Source organism: Sphaeramia orbicularis, chromosome 1 (genome assembly GCF_902148855.1).
Source record: "Sphaeramia orbicularis chromosome 1, fSphaOr1.1, whole genome shotgun sequence".
NCBI classification, from domain to species: domain Eukaryota; kingdom Metazoa; phylum Chordata; class Actinopteri; order Kurtiformes; family Apogonidae; genus Sphaeramia; species Sphaeramia orbicularis.
Window position 1 is genome coordinate 19069978 of NC_043957.1, and position 21213 is coordinate 19091190.

A 21213-nucleotide genomic window follows, 5' to 3' on the forward strand; every position below is an offset into this window, starting at 1 on the left:
ACTCAAGGTATGTAAGACTGAAAATGTAAAATTATGACAAATTATGGAATTATGGATCATTTGCATTAAACATGGTATAAAAATAACATTATAGCAGCAGGATTCCATTCTAGGCCGGCCTAGAATAGAATTCCATTCTGGGCCGGCCCGATTCTGAATCGGGCCAGATTCCGTTTTGGGCCTCGACATATATATACATATCCATCTGTTTTGGGAATATACAAATATTATATCTAAGAACAGCCATTTAGTTGACCCACATTAATTTGCCATTAATCTGTCTAGCTCAGGGGTGTCAAACTCATTTTAGTTCAGGGGCCACATTCCCCCTAATATGATCTCATGTGGGCCAGACCAGTAAAATAATAACAGCAAAAAACGCAAATTTATTTTATAATAATGTTTACATCTACAAAGTTTCCGTAAAAATCTGAATGATATGAACAACTTGAAATGTCTTAAGAATAACAACAATATTTTCCCTCAATTTATCAGTTTATCATTTACACATGTGCCTTACAAATTACATTACAATTACAAATACACAAAACATTTAGTAACTGGCACAATATTGGTAAAATTGCATATACTGTGCTTCTCTTAAGACATCTTCAGGTTGTTTGGTTCCTTTGGCGGGATTTGGCCCCCGGGCTGCATGTTTGACACCTGTGTCTTAAGAAAAACAAGTGCAATTTTAACAATGTTCTGCCTCAGTTTATCATTTACACATGTGCATTACAACTTACATTACAATTTCAAATATACAAAACATTTATTAACAGGCAGAATATTGGTAAAATTGCATTTATTTCTCTGACGACAGTTCAGGTTGTTCACATTTGTTCAGGTTATTCACATTTTTTTTGTAAAAGGATAGTTTATTAATGGAAACATGTTCATGTAGTTTTACTTTTTTCCACTAAAACAAAGATAAAATCTGCAGTTTTCATTATTTATAAGTTATTATGATAATATTTTACTGATTTGACCCAATTGAAATGTAATTGGTCTGCATGTGGAACCTGAATTAAAATGATTTTTACACCATTAATTGTCAATATCTTCAGTGTAATTCATCCTAAATGGCTTGTATACTGCACCTAAGCTTTGTAATGGGAGGAAAAACCCTGAGACCAGATGACAGAGGCTGGACTCACCGGTCATCCAGCTCCACATCATCTCTGTTCTGCGGAAGCTCATAGAAGGTTAGCTCGTTGTTGTTGACAAGCGAGCTCCAGATAAACTCTTTGGTGCAGTCGTCGAGCTTCAGGGGAAACTTTGGGTTTCTATCCTCTAGTCGTATCCAGAGAGTGGGAATAGTTATACCGTCCAGCCCCTCCAACGACACTTCATCTACTACTAAACTCAGCGGATCCATGTCGACACACCACCTGGGGCTAACGCTAACGCTAGCAAACGACTAACATTTAAGCAGCTACATGAGTCCGTGCTGTCCTTCCTGCAACTTCGACAACAATAAAAAAAAAAAAAATATTCGTGTGCTTTTGTTATAGCAGAGTAGTTCTAATACACTTTAGGAAAAACACGCATATAAATACATGGTACAATGAAAGTATTCGGCTAGCGTGCAACTGTCTGTGTTTACAACCGTGTTTCAACTTTGACCCCACGCTCTACGTCCGACTGACGCAGAGGTAGACGCTGCATTGCGTCATCGTCAGCGCCATATTTGACAGGTCAAAACTGAAGTGTAAAAAAACGAATATTGTTCTCAGCCACCTCTGCTACGTAAAATATGAACCTGTGTAACAGAGGAACTGTACAGTTTGTTTCCTTATAATCTTTATTATGATTTTAATCCGGAAAGATCACAGCTCTAGTACTTTTATTGGTTCACAGTTCTGTCTTGACCGGTCCAAAATGGCAGACGCGTTCACGTATTACAGCAACTGGTTCTAGCAAAGTTAACGCAGAGGCCACAGGGGGGCGACCAATGACAGACCAAAGAAATGATACTATGCTTTTATCCTCCTGAGACACAGCAATGCATTTTTGTCCTCTGTAGGGGACAAAAGTTTGACAGTTTTACTTAAAAAAAATGCTGTCCATTGCAAAGGACATTCCATTCATAAATAAATAAAAATAATTTTTACAATGTATCTGGAAAAAACTGTTGCATTATGCAGTTTCCAATCAAGACAATTGTTTAATGTAAAAAAGCTAAATCTTTCACTTTCCTGGGTTTCACGAGGATATTACACATTAACACATGTAAATGCAAAAGGAAATAAGTGATTATTTTATTTTTTAAACAAAAAAAAAAAGATTTCCTGTTTGACAGAGTACTTTCTATTATTTAATGATTTATTCTCTTGAATAGTGAGTAAAGTTTTTTTTTTTTTTTTTTTTAGCATTTTTAAACACGGCATCTGGTGACCACAGAACAGCACAAATTAGGATAGATGAATAAAAACAAAACTGAAAAAAAAAAAAAAAAATCAACAAAAAATAAAACATGTAAGGTGAGTAAAAATATGATGAGACATGCTAACAATTACAACATATGGTAAATATACATTTATAGATATATCAATAAAATACGCCCAATGTTCACAAGAAATGGCATAAATTATAGTTATCTTCTTTATCAGAGACTGTCTGAAATATAAAGGAGACATAATTATATTATAGAATATAGAATAGACATTTAAAAACTGCATTCCAAACACATTTTTATCGATGTATTTAGTTTTATCATGTGCATGGTTATCACCTTCGCTGAATACTTCACTTCAAAGTTTTCACACTATTGAGTTATATAAGTAAAGTAAAACAGCCCTGGGATTCTGCGAGTTCGATTTTCACTTAGGTCTGTGCAGTTTCCTCCAGATTCTCTGGTCTCCACCACTGTTAAGAATATGCATGCTAGGTTAATTCTCTTGCCTTCATCCTCACAAAAGTTCTGAGTCAAACCCGTAACTGTTCACTGCTACTTTGTGGTAGTAAGATCAATAAAATGAAGATTTGTGTATCATGATTCTACTTGACACACACACATCTTATTTAGAGAGACAAAGCCCTGCAACCCATTTCTGGTTTTAATCAACACAGAATACTTAGCAACAATATCAGTGTGCTATAACTGCATAAACCTTTGTACCAAATTAAACATGATTAAAAATGGTGAAATTCTAAACTCTATCTGGTCTGTCATAATCTTACATTAGAATTTTGTATTGTAGATATCACCGAGTCAACTTCAAGATGGTAATATTAACTATTCTTTTGTTACAAAATCTAACATTTTTAGGTGGATTCAGTATTACTGGCCTTTAGTTTTTCTGAATTAAATTGGTGCAAATGTTACAAATACAAATCCACATTTAACAAACCTGATGCATCCTTTTAAAACAAGCTTTTAAGAGTCATAAATCGCTCAATTTGCGCATTGTTATTTGTCACTGACCCATACACAGAAGGGAAAAATGTCGGTAATTTAAATGAGTAATTAGTTAATGTGCCAGTACTCCAAACTGTTTACCATCATAACTATATGGATTATCTTTTTGCTTTACATGTTCATTAAGACAAAAGTAAACCGTGTTAACCATATCAAAGTCACTGAACAGCAAAGAGAGGGTTACACAAAACCACAAGGATTTATTCAACATCTTTATTATGAAGTACCTTTTTAAAAGAAATGTACAAGTGGAACCAGCACAGTGACATCTTGGCGTTCACCTTTGAAAAACAGAAACACCATGGACATGTGGTGCAGGTCTGAAGACACGTATGAAATGATAATGTACATATTTACAGCAGCGGATCTATCAGAACAGAGGTGAGCGAGCGAGCGAGCATGATTTCACTGTAGCTAAAAATACATCAGGACCGACTGGAAATAAAAACTTTACAGTAAAAGCATGGACTGGTTCAATAAAACATATTTTTGAAAGATAATATGATAAAGGCACTGTGTTTCACACAAATTGAAGACTCAACAGTTGTTTTTTTTTTTCTGCTGTAGGATAATCATAGTCACGAGAAACAACGCTTAACAAATGTTGTTGATGGACTGTCCCTGGGCGTTCTTTCTAACAAAACAGAAAATATATCAGAGGGCCAGAAGAGTTCATCAGAAACATTAAAATAAAATAGATAATTCAACTCATCAGGAAAACATTCCTTATAAAGAACATGCTTGGTGATTATTAAAATTACATTTTTTTTTATAAACAAATACATTAGAAACTAAATTTTTCATTTTATATCAAAGGCATAATGGGTTGAAGTAAGGACAAATACGTTTTCCAATCCCATGAGTCCCTTACTGAACTCATTTTGTTCGACATTCCTGCCGACGTTTGATGAACACATTCAGTTCATGAACCAGCATAGATGACGCAAACAGCACTCGCTGAGGTCCACAGTTTGAGCTCGAAACTGAAGACGGACTCAGAGATAATGACATGATCAATGGAGAGACCTCCTCTGCAGCAGGTATGTTTAAAAAAAAATTTAAAAATAAAAGGAAAATTACATTCAGCTTACGTAGCTGGTGTGTCGATAAGCACCGGCTGTCGGCGCTGCGTGGTATTCTGGCCTCAGGAGTTTACTGCAGTACTGTACTGATGTGAGCAAGCCAAGGAAAAGCTCCAACACTTTGGGAAATTTACTGTCTTACAAAGATATGACGTTCTTGGGCAACAGTCAATGTGGAAAACGAGATTCTGTTTTGTTTTTTGGTTAGGAATTTAACACACAGTAGGTATTTTTTGCCTCCTCATCTCAGACAAAACCTTAAAACATGTTGCAGATCCACCCCTTCATCATTACCTTTCACAATAAAAGCCTGAAACTAATAAACTGTGTGACTGAATATCAGAGTAAGAAGTAAATACAAAATAGCAGTTTAATTCAAATCACCTTTAGTGACGTATGTTCACGCTGTTATTTCACTGAAGTAAAATGATCGAAAAAATGGGACACAACACTGCTGATAGGCGACAAAAGAAAACCAACCATAACAGAAAAAATTCATTAGATTTCTCTGAATTTGAAAATCATTGGAAATATCTAATGTAACACACAGACACAAGGCAACTAAACCTAACGTAGGCCTAGGCACTTTTTTTACATTTTAATGCAGAAATGCTAGATGTGTATTTCGATTATGGATGCAGCAGCAATAAATGTATCAGTTTGTTCACTGCAATCTGTCCTTTTGCAAATAAGATGATAGTGTTGAAGGACTCCAACTACAATCTCGCTTCTGAAATATCTACATACTAATTGTTACAAGTCTTAATGTGAATTTCACATAAAAGCATTCCAGATATCCCTGCCATTTGTGACAGGTACCAATGTCTATTCAGATATCCTCAATTTAGTTGAAATTAAATTTCAGATGCAACTGATGTCTACAAACATTACTGACGACTAAAATGAACAAGAATTCTGCCGGAGAAATTGAAAGAGTAGCCTGAATACACATGAAATGATGCATTTTTTTTCCAATAGGAATTATAATGTGGGTATGTTAATTGTGTTTTGGTAGAATGTCATTATAGATATCTGTCATGTACAATTTGACTAGTAAGATCTGAATTAACTATATGCTTAATAAACATCCATATCCACATACGGATTTCTACAATATGACTACATAGAGGAGTGTTGTGTCTTAAATGTAAACAAAAAAAAACCAAACAAAAAACCTTGCTATATGTATTTCCCAAAATGCAGAGCGATTCATTTAGGCTACGCTGTGAATGTGGGAATCTAACAAGAAGAACAGATTCCCTTCTGCTCTGGCTAGAAACAACACATCTGATACTCGTGGACTGCAAAAGGACACTCGTGTAGGCTTTTACGCGACGCACAATATGCTCTTTGGCTGAGTTACACAACATGACACAGGCTCTCACACGTATTTCAGAGATAAGCATTCGACATAGTAATAATGGCACTGGCCAGGCAGGCGGGCAGGCACCTAGACTGAGCTCGGAGGTAATGTTACACAGGCTCTCAGTATCGCAGAAAAAACATGAGGTCCATTATGAGAGAGAAACCAGAAAAATAACAGACGTCATTAAAAAAAAAAAATCATGTATGTGTGCTCCTCTTTTTTGTGATAATTCACTAATAACTGATTTATCAGGGTGAAAAAAAAATCCTTATGGGATACTGCACACTCTAAGGTAAACAGTACAGATTTGGGAGCTGTGGTATAAAGGGGAAAAAACCAACATGACTGTCCTGAAATGACTAATGAACTAGCTTCAAAACATACACAATAATACGACATTAAGTTGAGATATGACAAAATTAGGCTGCATTAATAGTACCTGCCTTGTACATACACAATTCAAATAAAATGAAAAACAAGTAGCTAGGATACTTGTCTTATCAAAAATATGTAGCTTTGGTAAACACGTTTCGTAGAGAACTGTTGTCTGAACATGTTGACGAATCACTACATGACATCTAGGGAACGGGGGTGAATATGATTTGAGGCTACGAAGTCAATGAGAGGAGAAGCAGGCTCCTGTTCCACTTCCCAAGAATACTCCTCCTGATGAGGAACAGAGACCGCAAAAAGACAGGGAGGTTCTCAAAAAAAAAAAAAAAAAAAAAAAAAAAAACGAGAAAGAAAGAAGCGCCTTCTTTACTGTCCCGAGCACCGATTTTTTGAAGAGTTTCCGTGGTAATGTAGCAGCATTTGTAATGGTCTGCGGAGGAAACGGGCCTCCTCCAGAGCAGAAGTGGAAGACTACTCATCCTCTCTCCTTCAAGCCATCCTTTTTTCCCCCATCAGTTGTAGTGGAAATGGAAGACTGGCCAGATGTCAGATTTAACAGCCTTCACCGCAAAAAATCCACAGTGGAGACAAGACAGGTGAAATTATTTAAGTCCTTTCCTTGTTTCGTCCAGCCCAGCACCTTCTCCTTCTGTAGGTTCGATCCAGATATCCTGATATTTCAGAAAACTTTCTCCACGCAGCCCAATCTCCTTAAAGTCACACGTTGCTTCATCCATCTTTCTACTTTCTTATGTTCTTTTTCTCCCAGCTAACTTTCTATCCAATGTTCTCTTCCCATCTCCAACACATGATATTTATTTTTGCAATCTTCTGGTTCATCTTCTGTTCCCAAAAATTTCAGTCGACTTTCTCCACCTTCCCGATGATCTTCTCTTCAAATATAGGCAAGATGGCGTCATCATCGCGCACTTCCTCAAACACCACGCCGCAGTCAAACTCGTCGCTCACTTTCTTGAAGTAGAACCTGCACAAAAAAACAAACACACAAGAGTCACCCATTTGTCACTTACAGATGGAGTTGAATCTCTAGATACTTGTAAACACAAAGAAGAAAGAAGCTGAATATACCTAAACTGTTTTGAGAGGCTGTTTTGTGGTGTGAATTTCTGCCATATGTATGAGGTGTTCTCACCTGTAGTGGCCCTTTTTGGTAAGCAACTCCTTGAACTGGCCCAAAGTCACCACCCGGCCTTTTACTGATGTTCTGTATGGGATTGGCTCTCCACAGAAGTAGTATGCGACCGTCATGTTCTCACACAATTGGCGCTTCCCAGTCTTATGCCTAGAAAAAACAGAGACAAAGGTTAAACATTTCTGACAAAACTGTTTCAGAGCCGGAGTGAAATTAACACAATTTAAAAGGCCAACTTGTGATCGCCATACAATCACAATTTTGATACATTAAGTCTGTCACATTCTCAGTGATACTAATATTATGTAATACTGATGTGAGAAATCAGTATCTCTGCTCATGGCTGCAAACATGTGCACAAGGCAAGGCTGAGATTGCAGAAGCAGTGTCCTGTTTGTCCTTTTTAGCTGAGCTTCCCCAACAGAGGAAAAGAAACACGTTTGATATTTGTGGTTGTGGCTAAATAACTACTAAATTTACATCAAATTATATTAATATTTAATCCAAATTTTCGTTACATGACACATAGTTGGGTGACCCAAGAGCTGAATGGTTAGGATGCATAGAATATGGGTGTTCAGTTGTTTTATTGCATGTCTTTTTACTACTCTCTTGCTCCACATTTCTTGTCTCTCTAAACTATCCAGATTCAAAAAAGGATACTATATTATTTCGAAATCCCCCAAAAAAGACACTCTAGCATCCAAACAGTGTTATAAAATGACAGAACTAGAGAATTGGTTTCTTTTCTCGTAACAAACTGAATAATCCAGAAAGATGCTTATTACCAATGCCAATGGAGAAAGGCTATGGGTAGGGTAGTCAGTGCTGTCTGTGTGTCATTATGTTCACACAGTCACTTCATAAGAAATACGAGCTTATTTGAACCAACTCAGCAGTAAGGTTGACCATGACCTCCCCTGGTCACTCAGAAAGTCTGAGGTCAAACAATCAAAGTTCAAGATCACATGACAAAATTTATTTTAAACCACAAAGTCTACTATGCAGGCATATTAATGTCCAAATAGTGATTAAGACTCACATGCTCATTTCTGGTAAATATGAATATAAATATATATATATATCTCACGCCATGTTTTACAAAATACAAATATAACAAATAAAGGGATACTGAATTCGGTATTATGCCGTGTTTACACTACGTGTTACCGGCTTGAATCGACTCTTCCTTTTTGTGTTTCCATTGCGTAAAAGAACCTGGAATCTGGTACCAGGTAAAATTATTTTTTTTACTTGCTCGGGCAACGTTCCAAAACGGACGACGAGATACTGAAATGTGATGTGTACACACTGCAGACCACTGTTTGGTCAGAGAGTTGTCTCTGCATCATTGTGTCATCAATGTGTGACACGCCATTTTTTAAAAAACAGATTCGGAATTTTACAGTAAATATACCGGTAGGCTAATCCATGATGACAGCCCGCAAAACGACACTGTGGTCGGTCAAGGAGGTTCAGACATTTCTGTCCTTGGTGGCTGATGAAAAGATTCAGCGTGAGCTTGACGGGACAACACGCAACAAGCGCGTTTATCAGCAACTCTCTGAGCAGACATCACGGAAGTTACACGCAGGATCGCTATGACGTCCAGGTACTCTAATGTTGGTAGTATCCTGTAATGGAAGTGGTCTCCACAAATAGTACCTGGTACCCGAGTCGAGTCGGTGCCATGTAGTGAAAATGCAGCAGTAGATAAAGGTTCCAGGTGTGGTTCAGCACTAGTGACATCCCTTTATGGTGGCTCTTGGTGTGTGGAGTAAAGCTGTGACAATGCATTGCTGGGTTTGCTCAGGTGTATATGGTAACTGTGAGCACCCTGACCAGATAAACAGAATCAGCTGGACATGTTGTGTACCTCTGCTTGGCCTGCTGTAATGCGGTCCTCTTCCTCTCCTCTTCCAGCCTTCTCCTAGCCTCCTCCAGCTGGGTGAGGGGGTTTGGAGCCGGGTTGGGGGGCATAGCTGGGTCCTGGATGAAGGGGTGAGAGGGCTGGACCTGGGTGGCTGATGAGCTGGAGATGGCAGGGGACACAGAGGAGGTGTTGTTGCGCAGCTGGGCTGAGACCCAGGGGTGCACGGCTCCAGGACGCTCCACTGAGGTGGGACGTGGAGACTCGCTGCTGGTTCCGGTCCTCCTGGAGCCACTGGTGCTGCCACTGGGGAGAAAACAAAGCAGCCAACAAAGAACGTCAAACAGGAGGTTAAAAATAGTGCTTCATATTTATTCAGTAGCGTCCTAAAATGTAGTTGTATGGGTGACTGAATTATTATTTGGGAGGGAGGAAACTCAGTATAATGATGTAAACCTGCACAGTCGTGAACCACGGATTAGTATTTGGATTTATTTTTCGTATTTTAACTGAGGTGCCAGCTAGGTCTCTTTCTTCTGGAATGTTTACAAAGTCATTAAGTTGTGGTCGGTCTGTTGTTTGTTTTAGTTTAAATACCAGCCCCCAGACACAAAGGATGGAAGTAGAAACAAAGAACACCTCAACTCCTACACAATGAGTGAATATAAACAAAACTAAACCCAACAAAGGAAACAAACATGTTTTCAAGCAGTAAAATGAATATACTGTATATATATTTAACCAACCCCCCCCACCACCACACACACGCGCACGCACGCGCGCACACACACACACACACACACACACACTCCCTCCCTCCCAAGGTCTCAAAGCACAGTCCAGATTCACAAACCGAAAATTCAAAAACTGTCAGATTTAAAATACTAAAAAAGAAAAATACAAGTCATTGTTAATGTACTTTTGTAATACAACCAGTTGTATCTTAAAAATTACATTTGCTGTTTGAAGCAACTTGATTTTTTATGTGTGTAACACTATTTGGTTGTTCCTTGCGTATGCTTTCTCTTAACCGAGTTGTGTGACTCACCCATGGGAGCCCTTCTTGTGCCTGAGCGCCTCTCCTTCCATCATCCACTGCAGAATCTTCTGGTTTCTTTCCATATCCTCCAATGGTACCTGGCCCTCCAGTCCACGCCCACTTTCCTCGCCTTTGCCTGATGTCTCTGATGTCTTCTTGCAGCCTCGCCGCGATAGCGTGCTTCCTTTACTACTGCAGAATCAAAAGGTAACAAACCACACATTATTAAATCATTGAAACATTTAAAAGGACAATCTAGTCAATGATAACACATTCCTCTCTTTCATACCTGTAGCCCATGCCCTCCAGCGTGCTGGCCCCAGCGCCGTCAGCGTAATTGCGAATTCTCCCTGCATACTGGTTGGCTGGGTCTCCATTCCATAGGAAGTTGGGCTGAGACCGAGATCCCGCCTCTTCCTGTCCTTCTCTTCCTCTATGGAGGTACGGCTGCTTGTGGTGATGCATACCTGAGAAACATGTTGGGATCAAACTCATTAGATGCATACGAACTTCGACTAAAACATCCAAACACACTGCTGCAGCTTCCTTCCACACAGCATTACATAGCTGGTGTGTTCATTCCACGCAGAATAACAGATCATACATTGCAGTGTGTTTGTGATTTCTGTCTCTTTGCGCTCTCTCCCCTTCCCCATCCTCTTACCTTTGACCCCCGCAGCAGGCAGGCTGTGGCCTCCCCCTCGGTGTGGGGGGTAGTGAGGTGGGCCAATCCCTCCATCGGGTGAACGTGATGATTTTGGAGGAGTGTGGCGACCCCCTCCTAATGTGCTGTTGGTTGCCCCAGGTGACTGGCAGCCTGGTGTTTTCATCACACGTTGAACATGCTCATCCAAAATAGATTCTGGGTCATCGTCATGGGAATCCTCCATAGCAACTAGGCTGCCGTAAGTTGCGACTGTTGCCGTGTTAGCAGTGGTCTCTGAGTATCGGGCGCCATAGAGAGGTGGAAACGATGAGGGGAGGGGGAGTGGTATGCTATGAGAAGACATGGAGGTTGTCACGGAGATGTCTGCATCGTCCCCCTCTTCTTCCTGTAGGAAAAAATTAAGTACTTGTTAAGAGGACATAGACTGGTACATACACTAGTAATTAAACATACAATACAAAGACAGAACCACCATTTAATGTGCTACAGCAGAGTAAACTATTTTAACACATTTGAAGCTGTATAGTTTAGACATGAAACAACAGATCTGATGTGGCAACAAAACAATATGAAATGGTTTTACTAGGGCTGCTGAAGAAAAAAAAAGAAAGTAAAAAAAAAACAATCAACTGATATATCCCACCACTCACTTTGATAAGAGGCAATGCTCTATCTTGTCAGGACTAATGGTATTTAGTAAACAGAATATTTAAATGTAAAATAGAATTAATAGTCTGCCAGCTGTGTGATGTGTGACTGAAGACTTATCGGCCATTCTACATAAAATGAACAGCTGCTAAATGGAATAAATTACTCTTGAATGAAAATGACATCATGTCACTTGGAACACATCTGCAGCGGTCCACTCACCAGTCGTACTCTCTTGAGCCTCTCTTCGAGTCGCTCCTGAGCCTCTCTTTCTCTGAGAACCGTCTCCAGCCTGCTGATGAGTTCAGCTGCAAACCTCTCTGGCTCTACATGGATGTCCTTTGGCATGCGGTATGTGCGCTGGACAGAACAAGATGAATCATTGCATGACTTTGTGCGCTGGACAGAGCAAGACCAATCATCATATGACTTAAATTCATATACATATCTGATGAGATTTAGGTGAATAAAAATGAAAATTACCAATCTGAAGGCACAGAATAAATGGTATAAACTTTTAGAATCAAGACTGCAGAAAATACGCATTGTCTATAACACTCACAGGTATATGAGGTAGGGGAACACGTCCATTTGCTTTGGCACTTTCATGCATCTCCTTACGATGCTGCTTCCGATATCTGTATGGAGGAATACCATCTCTGCAAACACACAGATAAACAACAATAAATCACTGACAAATAATGAGTTGTGGTTATTAAGAATCAACAAAGAAGATCAATAGTGTTGAGTGTTGTCAGTAAATGTTTACTTACATACTGCTGTCGGTCAATGACAATGTGTCCGCGTCACTCGACATGCTCTGTTGCTCACTGTCATTGGCACTAGTTGCTGGAGCGCGAGCGTAGCCCATGTTTGCGTAGTATGGGTTCACCGGCTCTCTCCATGGTCTGAGGATGAGTTGACATATCATAATGGAATGTGTCATTTAGTAAAGGGTGAACAAGATCATATTAAGCATTTAAAAATGAGATTTAGGTCTGAATGTCAAAGTGGGATTGAACAGCAGGAGTAACTATGACTTATGAGTTAACATGATGATTACTATGCATGCATTTCTTACATTCTACGTATGATGTAGAATGTAAGAAATTGCAGTCTTTGCAAACACTATGACACATACACACACCTGTATTCCCTGCTGTCCTGCCTCCTCCTGCTGGCCGTCGCTCTCTGTGGCACTGTCTGCATCAGCAGGCTGTGAGTCAGTCTGCCAGCTGGTGTGTCTCCACACTCCTCATCTTTCTCTTCCTCCACCTCCCTCGTTCCTCCTCCACATCTACACAAGAGAGCAGTGAATGTGTCATTTAAGAAGTGAGAAATACTGCCTACATTTTTTTTGTAATGAACGTGAATCCAAAATAATGACAGTGGTGTAAATGTGATTCCACAACTCATCTCACCTCCACTCTTCATTCTCAGTGAGTGTGGGTAAATACCCAGGCACAGGCTTCGCTGGCCCCGATGAAGGGCTCTGATCACTGGGGTTAGGTTTGGGACTCTCTCCTCCTGTCCGAGTGTACTCCAGGTACAGATCTGACTTCAGGAACAAAGGGTAGGTGTTCTCCTCCATCATGGCCTGAATCTCAGTCTGAGCCTGGAAAACACACAAACAGCAGTCACACATCTGCACAATACTAAATGATATATTTAAATACAACCAGAACAACTGCTGATGAAGTGAGTGAGGAGAAGACGCACAGATGTAAAGTGCAGCAGTTACTCAGACAAAAACAACATTGACAGGGGCATAAATGACAAAGTGGCATTTGACCCATGGGCCAAAGCCAGTGTGTGAATGAGGCTATACAAAGGATGTACACATTAGACTCATTCAAAGTAAGTTGGATAGTTTACTATCCAGAGCTCAGAGATCATGTTCAGAGTCAAACTACAACTAGAGATATTGCATTTGTTACCTGAGACCATGGGATTTCATTAGCTAAAGACAGATTTTTTTTTTATTTTACTCAGAAACTTGATATTTATTAAAAGAATGTGCAAAATGTGTGTAAAGGGAGTGCCACTCAAACTAATTTGTGTCCTACAAAAATTAAACAATAAACCAAGACATATGCAGGACAAAATAGACTCCTGTACTCTAGTATTCTGCTAATGTCTTCCTGGTCTTGTTAGAATATAAATGAGTTACTGCTCAATTTGGATGAACCGTTATTTTTATCATCTGCAATATGGAGACTCTATTAACCACCACCAACTAGTAGAGGGGGTCATTCATAATCTGCAAGGTTGTTGGTTCAATCCCTGATGAACCAACATGTTCAACTGTCCTTGAGCAAGATACCGAAACCCACATTGCTCTAAGTGATTGTTTCACTGGCGTGTGTGAATGAGTGAGTGTTTGTGTGGGGAGAGGTAAGTCATACAGATAAGAAACCAAGAGAGGCGGAAAGTTTGGAGAAGTAAACCTGAAACTAGCTTTATTCAGTAATTATGCAATCTCACTTTGTATTTTTTTTGTTTATGTAACCACTTGGAAAAGTTTAGTTCCTGCAAGTATGATAGAACCTCACATTCTGTACAGAGGGCAAAAGGAACACTCGGGATACCCTGAAAAAAATGATAGGTGAACGAGGAGGGTATGTGAAGAGAGCATGCGAACAAAACACTAACCTGAAACTTTAGTTCTTTATTGTGGTTTATTTACTAGAGCAGAGGAATACCAGCAGTTGCACGCTTTTATGCTTTGACGGTGGTGTGTGCATTTCTGCAGCTGCTTTCCTTGTTAACATTTGTAAACAGGGACAATGAGTGGTTTTGATTCTGCAAACTTATTTTGGAACTGCAGATACTGAATTCTACATGGTTTTAGTCTCAGCTCCCATTTGTCTGTTATGAGGAAAGTATTGTCTATATATATATTATGAACGGTAGCCTCAAAAGTGAATTAAATGTTGAGCTTATGTATCCTCCCTGCAAATGCAATACATCGCTCCTAAACAATAATATATGGAAATTTTTGAGACTGACCGAGTGATTAATTTGGCCAATTAATCTGCGCCAACAGACAGTGTTGTAGACAAAACCACCAAAACCACAACAGTGTCATGACCAAGACCAGAATGTGCTAAACAGAAGAAAAGACTAGATCTTTGAAGGAGTTGGGACCAAGTCCAAACCCGACAGACAGACAGACAGACAGACAGACAGACAGACAGACAGACAGATGGACGACGACCTGTTGTGTTGACAATACCCTGCAGCATGGGCCGAGGGTAACCAGCTACAGAGTATGTCCATTACAGGTCATTGTTTATCATGGGCAATAATGCAACAATAGAAACAACAATTATTTGCACAAGTTTGGTCATTTCAGCAAAGACTGAGACTTTCAAAAAGAGACTGGTCTCAATACTGCTGCTAAAACACTGCTGCTAAGACCTTTTACCAAAACTGGTAGCGAAACTAAACTCTGATAATGGCTGAGGGCTAATGCTACATTCCAAGATGAAGATGGAGCTATGTTGACAGTATTCCAGTATAACAAGTTAGAACACCAATAGTAAAACCAGCTCTAGTTGTCGGAACTGGTTGCTAATTACTGACATGAGTAAGTGAACTGTGATGCATGTGGGCAGGTTGTAGAGTGCACATTAAAAGGCAGCCACACCAGCTTTTATGAGAGGATGGAACGGGACGAGGCTCTACAGCTTCTCATATCCAGAAGTAATCATTAACATATAAGGGAACTTATAAAAGGTCTTTTATTAGAGAAGAAAGCTGACAACACTAGAACTGTAATCACTTCCACGATGACTCTGTACTGATGGAATGTCACGACAAAGGATTACACGTCATTAAAGTCCAAAAAGGAAATTGTAATTCTTACTTTGCCCCACTGATCTATTCATTAAACTTACTTTGACATCATAAAAGCTCAAAATATATCCACCCGTGAAAATGAGATGAACTAAATATATCTTGTTGCAATTATTTGAGCGAACTGAAAGTAACTGTGAATCATTCAGCTCAGCTTCATTCAGCTGTGTAAAACTATCAGAAATGACATAATTCATCATTTCCAATTACTTTTCTACTATCTGAGATATTACTAGTGATCTTTGAATAAAAACATGGCATCTGAATGACATCTGAGTATAGGACCAGGTATTGTGTGAATTTTTCTTTTTCACTGATGTGTTGCATATTGCTGCTGTATACTGTTCAATTTCCCCATGGTGGGATCAATAAAGTCTTATCTTATCTTAATTAGATCAATTCCAGTTCTTAACAAATCCATGTTTCAATTCCAAAAAGGTTTAATTAAAGATAGCGTTCAAAGGTTACCTGATAAAAATGTATGCCAATTATAATGTGGGTAAATTGAAGTTAGACAAACAACAGACAAATACATAAACACAAGTGATTATGCTATTTCTACCCTCAATAATATAGGATACACCTCCTACAATTATTATTCAGCCTGATATCATTTGTTAAAAAGATCTGCCCAGTAATTTGAACATCTTATTTTGAGATTTGTTTGAGTGAGAGGAATATTTGGTTCTGTAAGTCAGTGTTTAATTCTGAACACACATCTCAACTGTCTAGAAGACTAAAACTGTTGATTCTATAATAAAATCTATTGGAATGCTTATTGTAGGTATCATCAGACATCAAACGGCAGATTAATTTGACCACAGAATCTTGAATATCCCTTTTCCCTAACCCAACAAATGTTCCGATCTGTGACTCAATAACCATGACCCAATCCGAACTGTGAGTTTTGTGATCTGTTGCACTTCTAATGCCAATGAATGACCATTATTATTCATGAAGTGTATTACTAGACAATAATCAGAATTTTGCTAGTAACATAATTAGAGCAAATGTACCTACAGCACTAGAGTCAATAATAATAATAATAAATGCTGCACTCATCTGTGTAATCCAACAATTATTACTCTCTACACAAATGATATGTAAACGTTTCACCCACCTGTTCGAACATGGCAGGGTCTGGGTGTGGCCTTCCGACACAGTCTCTGATGAAGCTCTTGGTAGCGGGCTTGATCTGCCTGGACACTATGCCACTTCCATCTACAATGTATTTCCTGTAGATGGCTTTGGCCAGCTTTAACCTCTTCTCCTGGCTGGTCTTCCGGAACCCCGAACAGGCAAACCAAAAATCAAGAAGGTCTGCGCAGCCCTCCTGACACAGGAAGTTTCGGAACAGCTGGATACCTTCTTGGTCGTCCAGGAGTGAGTGAAGAGATTCAGCCCACTTCAGGTAAGGTGGCGTTGGTGACGCCGAGCCCTCGGGTTCATACCCCAAGTCCAAATCTGGGCGGCGTGGAGTTGCAGATGATGAGGAGGGTGTGTAACTTGACGGATCCCCCATTTTAGATGAAGCGGATGACGGAGGGAAGCCAAGGGTTTGGGAAAGGGTGTTTGGACGGGTGTTGGCCGATTGGACTGGGGGGTCCACATCTGATCCCTCCTCACCAGGTACTGGGGGTCGTGGAGCATCCTCTGTGAAGTGCGTAGGGCCGCTCAGAGGAGCCACAACCCCACCTCCACCCCGGTACCCGATCCCGTGTAATTCTCTGACAACACTCATGTCTCTGATTGCACAAGGCAGAGGTCAGATCTTCCCCAAGGATTTTGCAGATAAAGAATTCTCCCTGCAGCAGAAAAAGAGAGAGGTAAGTGGCTGCAGAATGGAAAACATTAAGACACAATGTTTACATTTAACAATTATTCTAATTTTGGGATTTATCGTCACATTTTCCTCCAAATGAAACCTTTCTGATCAAGAAGTATGGGATAAGCTGACAGTGGGATCCTTTAGATGAAATGACAAGCAAGCAGTTATAACAGAAAGTAAGATCCATTACAATGGACAGTTTGTTAATCTGGGGTGTACAGACTGCACAGTCTGGGACTACAGATATCATATCTTTATGACTATTTAATCTTTATTCTGGGGCTCCATGTTTATAACACACAACCCGTTTACAATCAACAAACATCCCCTGTGGTAGACATGGATACCCAAAAGATAAGCACACCAACTAAAGACACTTATTATAACATTATGGAAGAGAATATCAGCAGGTTTTTGGATATGACCAAATATCAAAATACCATTGTTTAATGGAGGGTCATTGAAGGAATGAAATATTGGATTCACATGGTTGAACATCTGCTACTAGAGGAAAATTAAAATACATTATGGATTTATGCATGCGCAGCTGCATGTAAACAGGAATACTACTACAATATTGACTTTTATTAACCAGGTTAACGTTTTAGGAATACAGTCTTTCAGAATAAAAGCATAAGGCAATGGAATATTCTGTGCAGGTTAATGTCTTCAATATTTATTATAATCTGTTTACACAGATAATAAAAATGTGTATCCTTCTAATATTCTCATTTAAAAAATGATTTTTTTTCCTGTGAGGGACTTGCTTGGCCAAGTCACCTTATACTAACAAATAAATCGTATTTTGATCATTATTGCAATATAAACATATTGCACAAGAAATACTTAAAAAAAACTTATTTTATTCTTAAATTACAGATTGCCCTAAGTTTTGTGCCGATAAATGAATGACTAAAGCAAACTCTTTCATTCATCAAAGGTTGGAACTGCAGTAATTTTCATATTCAAAATCCCACCTATATGAGAACAAAACTTTTGGTATGTAATCATCAACTATAGTCTAGCATTTTAGGATTCCTAAAATGGAAACGTTTGGAGGTACAGCTGACTGTATTTTAGTCTGTTAACTCCTTGGTAACATTGTTGTAAGGAAAGACACTTTAAGAAATGATGACACAGACACAGAGTTTGCAATCTGATTGGGTCTTATCATTAGCAACATATGCTTCACTCATTTGTTGAACCCACTCATGTGACCCTTTTCTGGAAGAAAATAAGACTTTACTACCAGCTGTTAATTCAATGTGGTCATGGGATTACAGGCTTTTCTTGTTTGTGGTCTCTATTAACAGTTGTTGTACAGTTGATTTCTACATTTTATCATGCCGCTGACTTTAATAGCAGACAAGCTGTTGATTGACAATTTCTGACAATACCCATGTCCAGTTGTGGTATGAGCTCACATGGTCATGTGAGATGAATTTCAGGTATTTACAACTGACAGAGATGGTTAGAGAAATTTCATTGAATTTTGATGGAGGCCATTTTCATTTTAACATCAGAAAGTAACACTTTGAATGTAGACTTGTACATCCACACTAATGTGTGAACGTACACACTATCATAATCATCTCAATCATGTAGGTGTTGTGGCTGAAATGATGACGACAACTGACTTGACTTCAACTCTGCTCGCTTTAAGAGTGAGGAGAGTTAAGAGCTTCACAATCTACTATGTTATTATTGAAGAAGCAACAGTGGGATGAGCACGTTAGAAATTAAAAGCATTATTACAATCAGAATCCGTTTTAATGGCTAAATGTGCGTATACATATATTTAGCTCTTTTTCTTTGTTCTCAGTGTACTTAAGACATAAATAGACACAACAAGAACAGGACATGGAAAGTAAAACAGGAGGTACAAACTTAAAACATTTGGAAAAACAAGAAAGATTCATAAACAAAATAAAAGATACGAATAAAAAAACTCAACATTTGTTCGGTAACATCCAATTAGTATAAATAGTGCAAATAGCGTTCTAATACAAAACCTAGGTTACCTATGCTAAAAAGCTAGCATGTTAGCTTTGAAAGAAATGTAACACTTGAGACAGCCTGTAACTTGCAACTAGCAAGTAAGAATAGCGTCAACAACAAAACTTGTGTACGTAAATTATACAGCTGAAGTTTACGTCTAAGTTTTTCACGTCAGCCTAAATGAATCGCTAGTGCCAACAGCTGTCAAATCAAACCTCAAACTTCGTATGGGAAGACAGAATTTTCTACATGACCAACAAATGTTAACAAGCTAAGGCAGCTAGCTAGCCTCGTAGCAATGCCAGCAACGATGCCAGTGCTTTGAAGTGAGAATCTCATTCATCTTGGCCTGCAAAGACGGTGGGGGATGGGTACAGAAACAAACTCTACAACCACACAAGACGGGCCTGCGTGCAGAAACACTTCAGCACACAAGCATACTTGGTACATTCTTTCGCGTCGAGCAAAGTTGTACAGAAACAACACCAACTACTACTATAACAAACTTCAACAAACCAGCCGATGTGAGATCAAACAAAACAAGAAACCGAGGGCACGTTTTCGACTCTACGAGCTGCAGCGCCAGCTAGCCTGGTGCGCTAGCTAGTTTTGGTTAGCCTACTAGCTTGTTTAGCTATGTAGCGTTTAACGTCCCGTGTTTTCCATAAAAGTAATGTGTCCTACCGTCTCTGAAAGCCCGTTCCCCTTAATCCGCTGCATTGGGGATACTGGCACGAACTGTGTGCTCCAAAACGCAGCATATGGATAGCTTTCTGTTATTAAATATTAACGAAAATAACCCGTCGTCTTGCCCTTAACTCCCCATGGTGGCTGGCTTCTGAGCAATAATACAGAGCGAGAGAATACGTGCGTGCACGCCGACTCCGTGCGGCGTGTGGTACGTTTGTAGAACTACAACAGATAGAAGTGACAATATACGCCGACGGTGTTCGTACAAGCACTGAATCCACTTATAGATCAATATACGACTCTTTACAGTGTATTTGGTTTTGAAAAAGCAGGAATAACCAAACTGTAGCCTACTAACAAAGAGTAAAACCAAAGTACTCATAGCGATGGGAAATTTTATTTATCGAATTCGGTCGATTTTTGTGTATTTTCTATTTTCTTCTATTTTACATCTTTGTCTTAAAAATCTGAAGGTAATAAGTCTCCGTCACACGCATGCACTGGTGTAAAACATCCGAAATGTAGTGGATTAAACTATAAAGTGACTTCAAATCCTAGTTTTTTTTATCTAATTAAATTTAAACTTACACTCTAACCCTAACGATGGTGTAAATATATATATATATATATATATATATATATATATATATATATATATATATATATATATATATATATATATATATATAAAGGAAAATAAAAAATACTATTTACTCTCAAATAGTGGAGCATAAATTACAGTAAAATTAATATAGCCTACTCTAATTAACTTCCTGTATACTAAATTGCATTTAATCACAGAAACATTCAGTTACATTCAGTTAATGTACTCAGTTACTCTTCAGCAGTGGCAGTTAAATAGAAAATATTCTACTAGACTTAAAAGCTTTGTGGATTTGCACAATTGTTTAACGAGCCTACTGTATTTATGTCGCACTTCTACACCCTTGTGATGAAACGACGTCCATTAGCGCCTCTGCTGGCACCAACAGGTCATTACAACTAAACCACATAAATTAATATGGTAAATGCACTAATTAGTGGCTATTACAATACAATTTTAACGCGCTAAAAATAGCCTACAGGTCAATACCATAATAATGCAAAAACAGGCAATAATATATTTAAAGTAGAAACACAAACCAGCGTAGAAAATGTTGAGCACTTTGTAAATGAGCAGGTCTGAATGCAGGGAAAAGT

The 21213-nt window shown here is 38.9% G+C and overlaps 2 protein-coding genes across 4 annotated transcripts in view; both read right to left on the minus strand.

Annotated features, from left to right (window-relative positions):
* gtf3c1 (general transcription factor IIIC subunit 1) overlaps positions 1 to 1624 on the minus strand; it is a 43525-nt gene extending 41901 nt beyond the window's left edge. For both annotated transcript variants that reach the window (XM_030142149.1, XM_030142157.1), the window contains exon 1: positions 1158 to 1624. In XM_030142149.1, coding sequence (XP_029998009.1) covers positions 1158 to 1378 — 221 coding nt within the window. In that variant the 5' untranslated portion in view covers positions 1379 to 1624. The remainder of the gene's footprint in view (positions 1 to 1157) is intronic.
* A 2269-nt stretch (positions 1625 to 3893) lies between these two features.
* Positions 3894 to 20199, minus strand: LOC115423831 (axin-1-like). 2 transcript variants are annotated; one of them, XM_030140892.1, is made up of 13 exons: positions 20008 to 20199; positions 16618 to 17302; positions 13061 to 13254; positions 12787 to 12936; positions 12413 to 12547; positions 12202 to 12298; positions 11862 to 11999; positions 10989 to 11376; positions 10614 to 10791; positions 10334 to 10513; positions 9292 to 9591; positions 7416 to 7565; positions 3894 to 7247 (listed from the first exon to the last, which is right to left on the minus strand). In XM_030140892.1, the coding sequence occupies exons 2-13, from the start codon at positions 17236 to 17238 to the stop codon at positions 7121 to 7123; spliced, it is 2658 nt and encodes an 885-aa protein (XP_029996752.1). In that variant the 5' UTR covers positions 17239 to 17302; positions 20008 to 20199; the 3' UTR covers positions 3894 to 7120. The 2 variants fall into 2 exon arrangements, with proteins under 2 accessions (XP_029996752.1, XP_029996751.1); XM_030140891.1 differs by having other exon boundaries at positions 10334 to 10516; positions 20008 to 20198.
* Positions 20200 to 21213: the final 1014 nt, after the last annotated feature.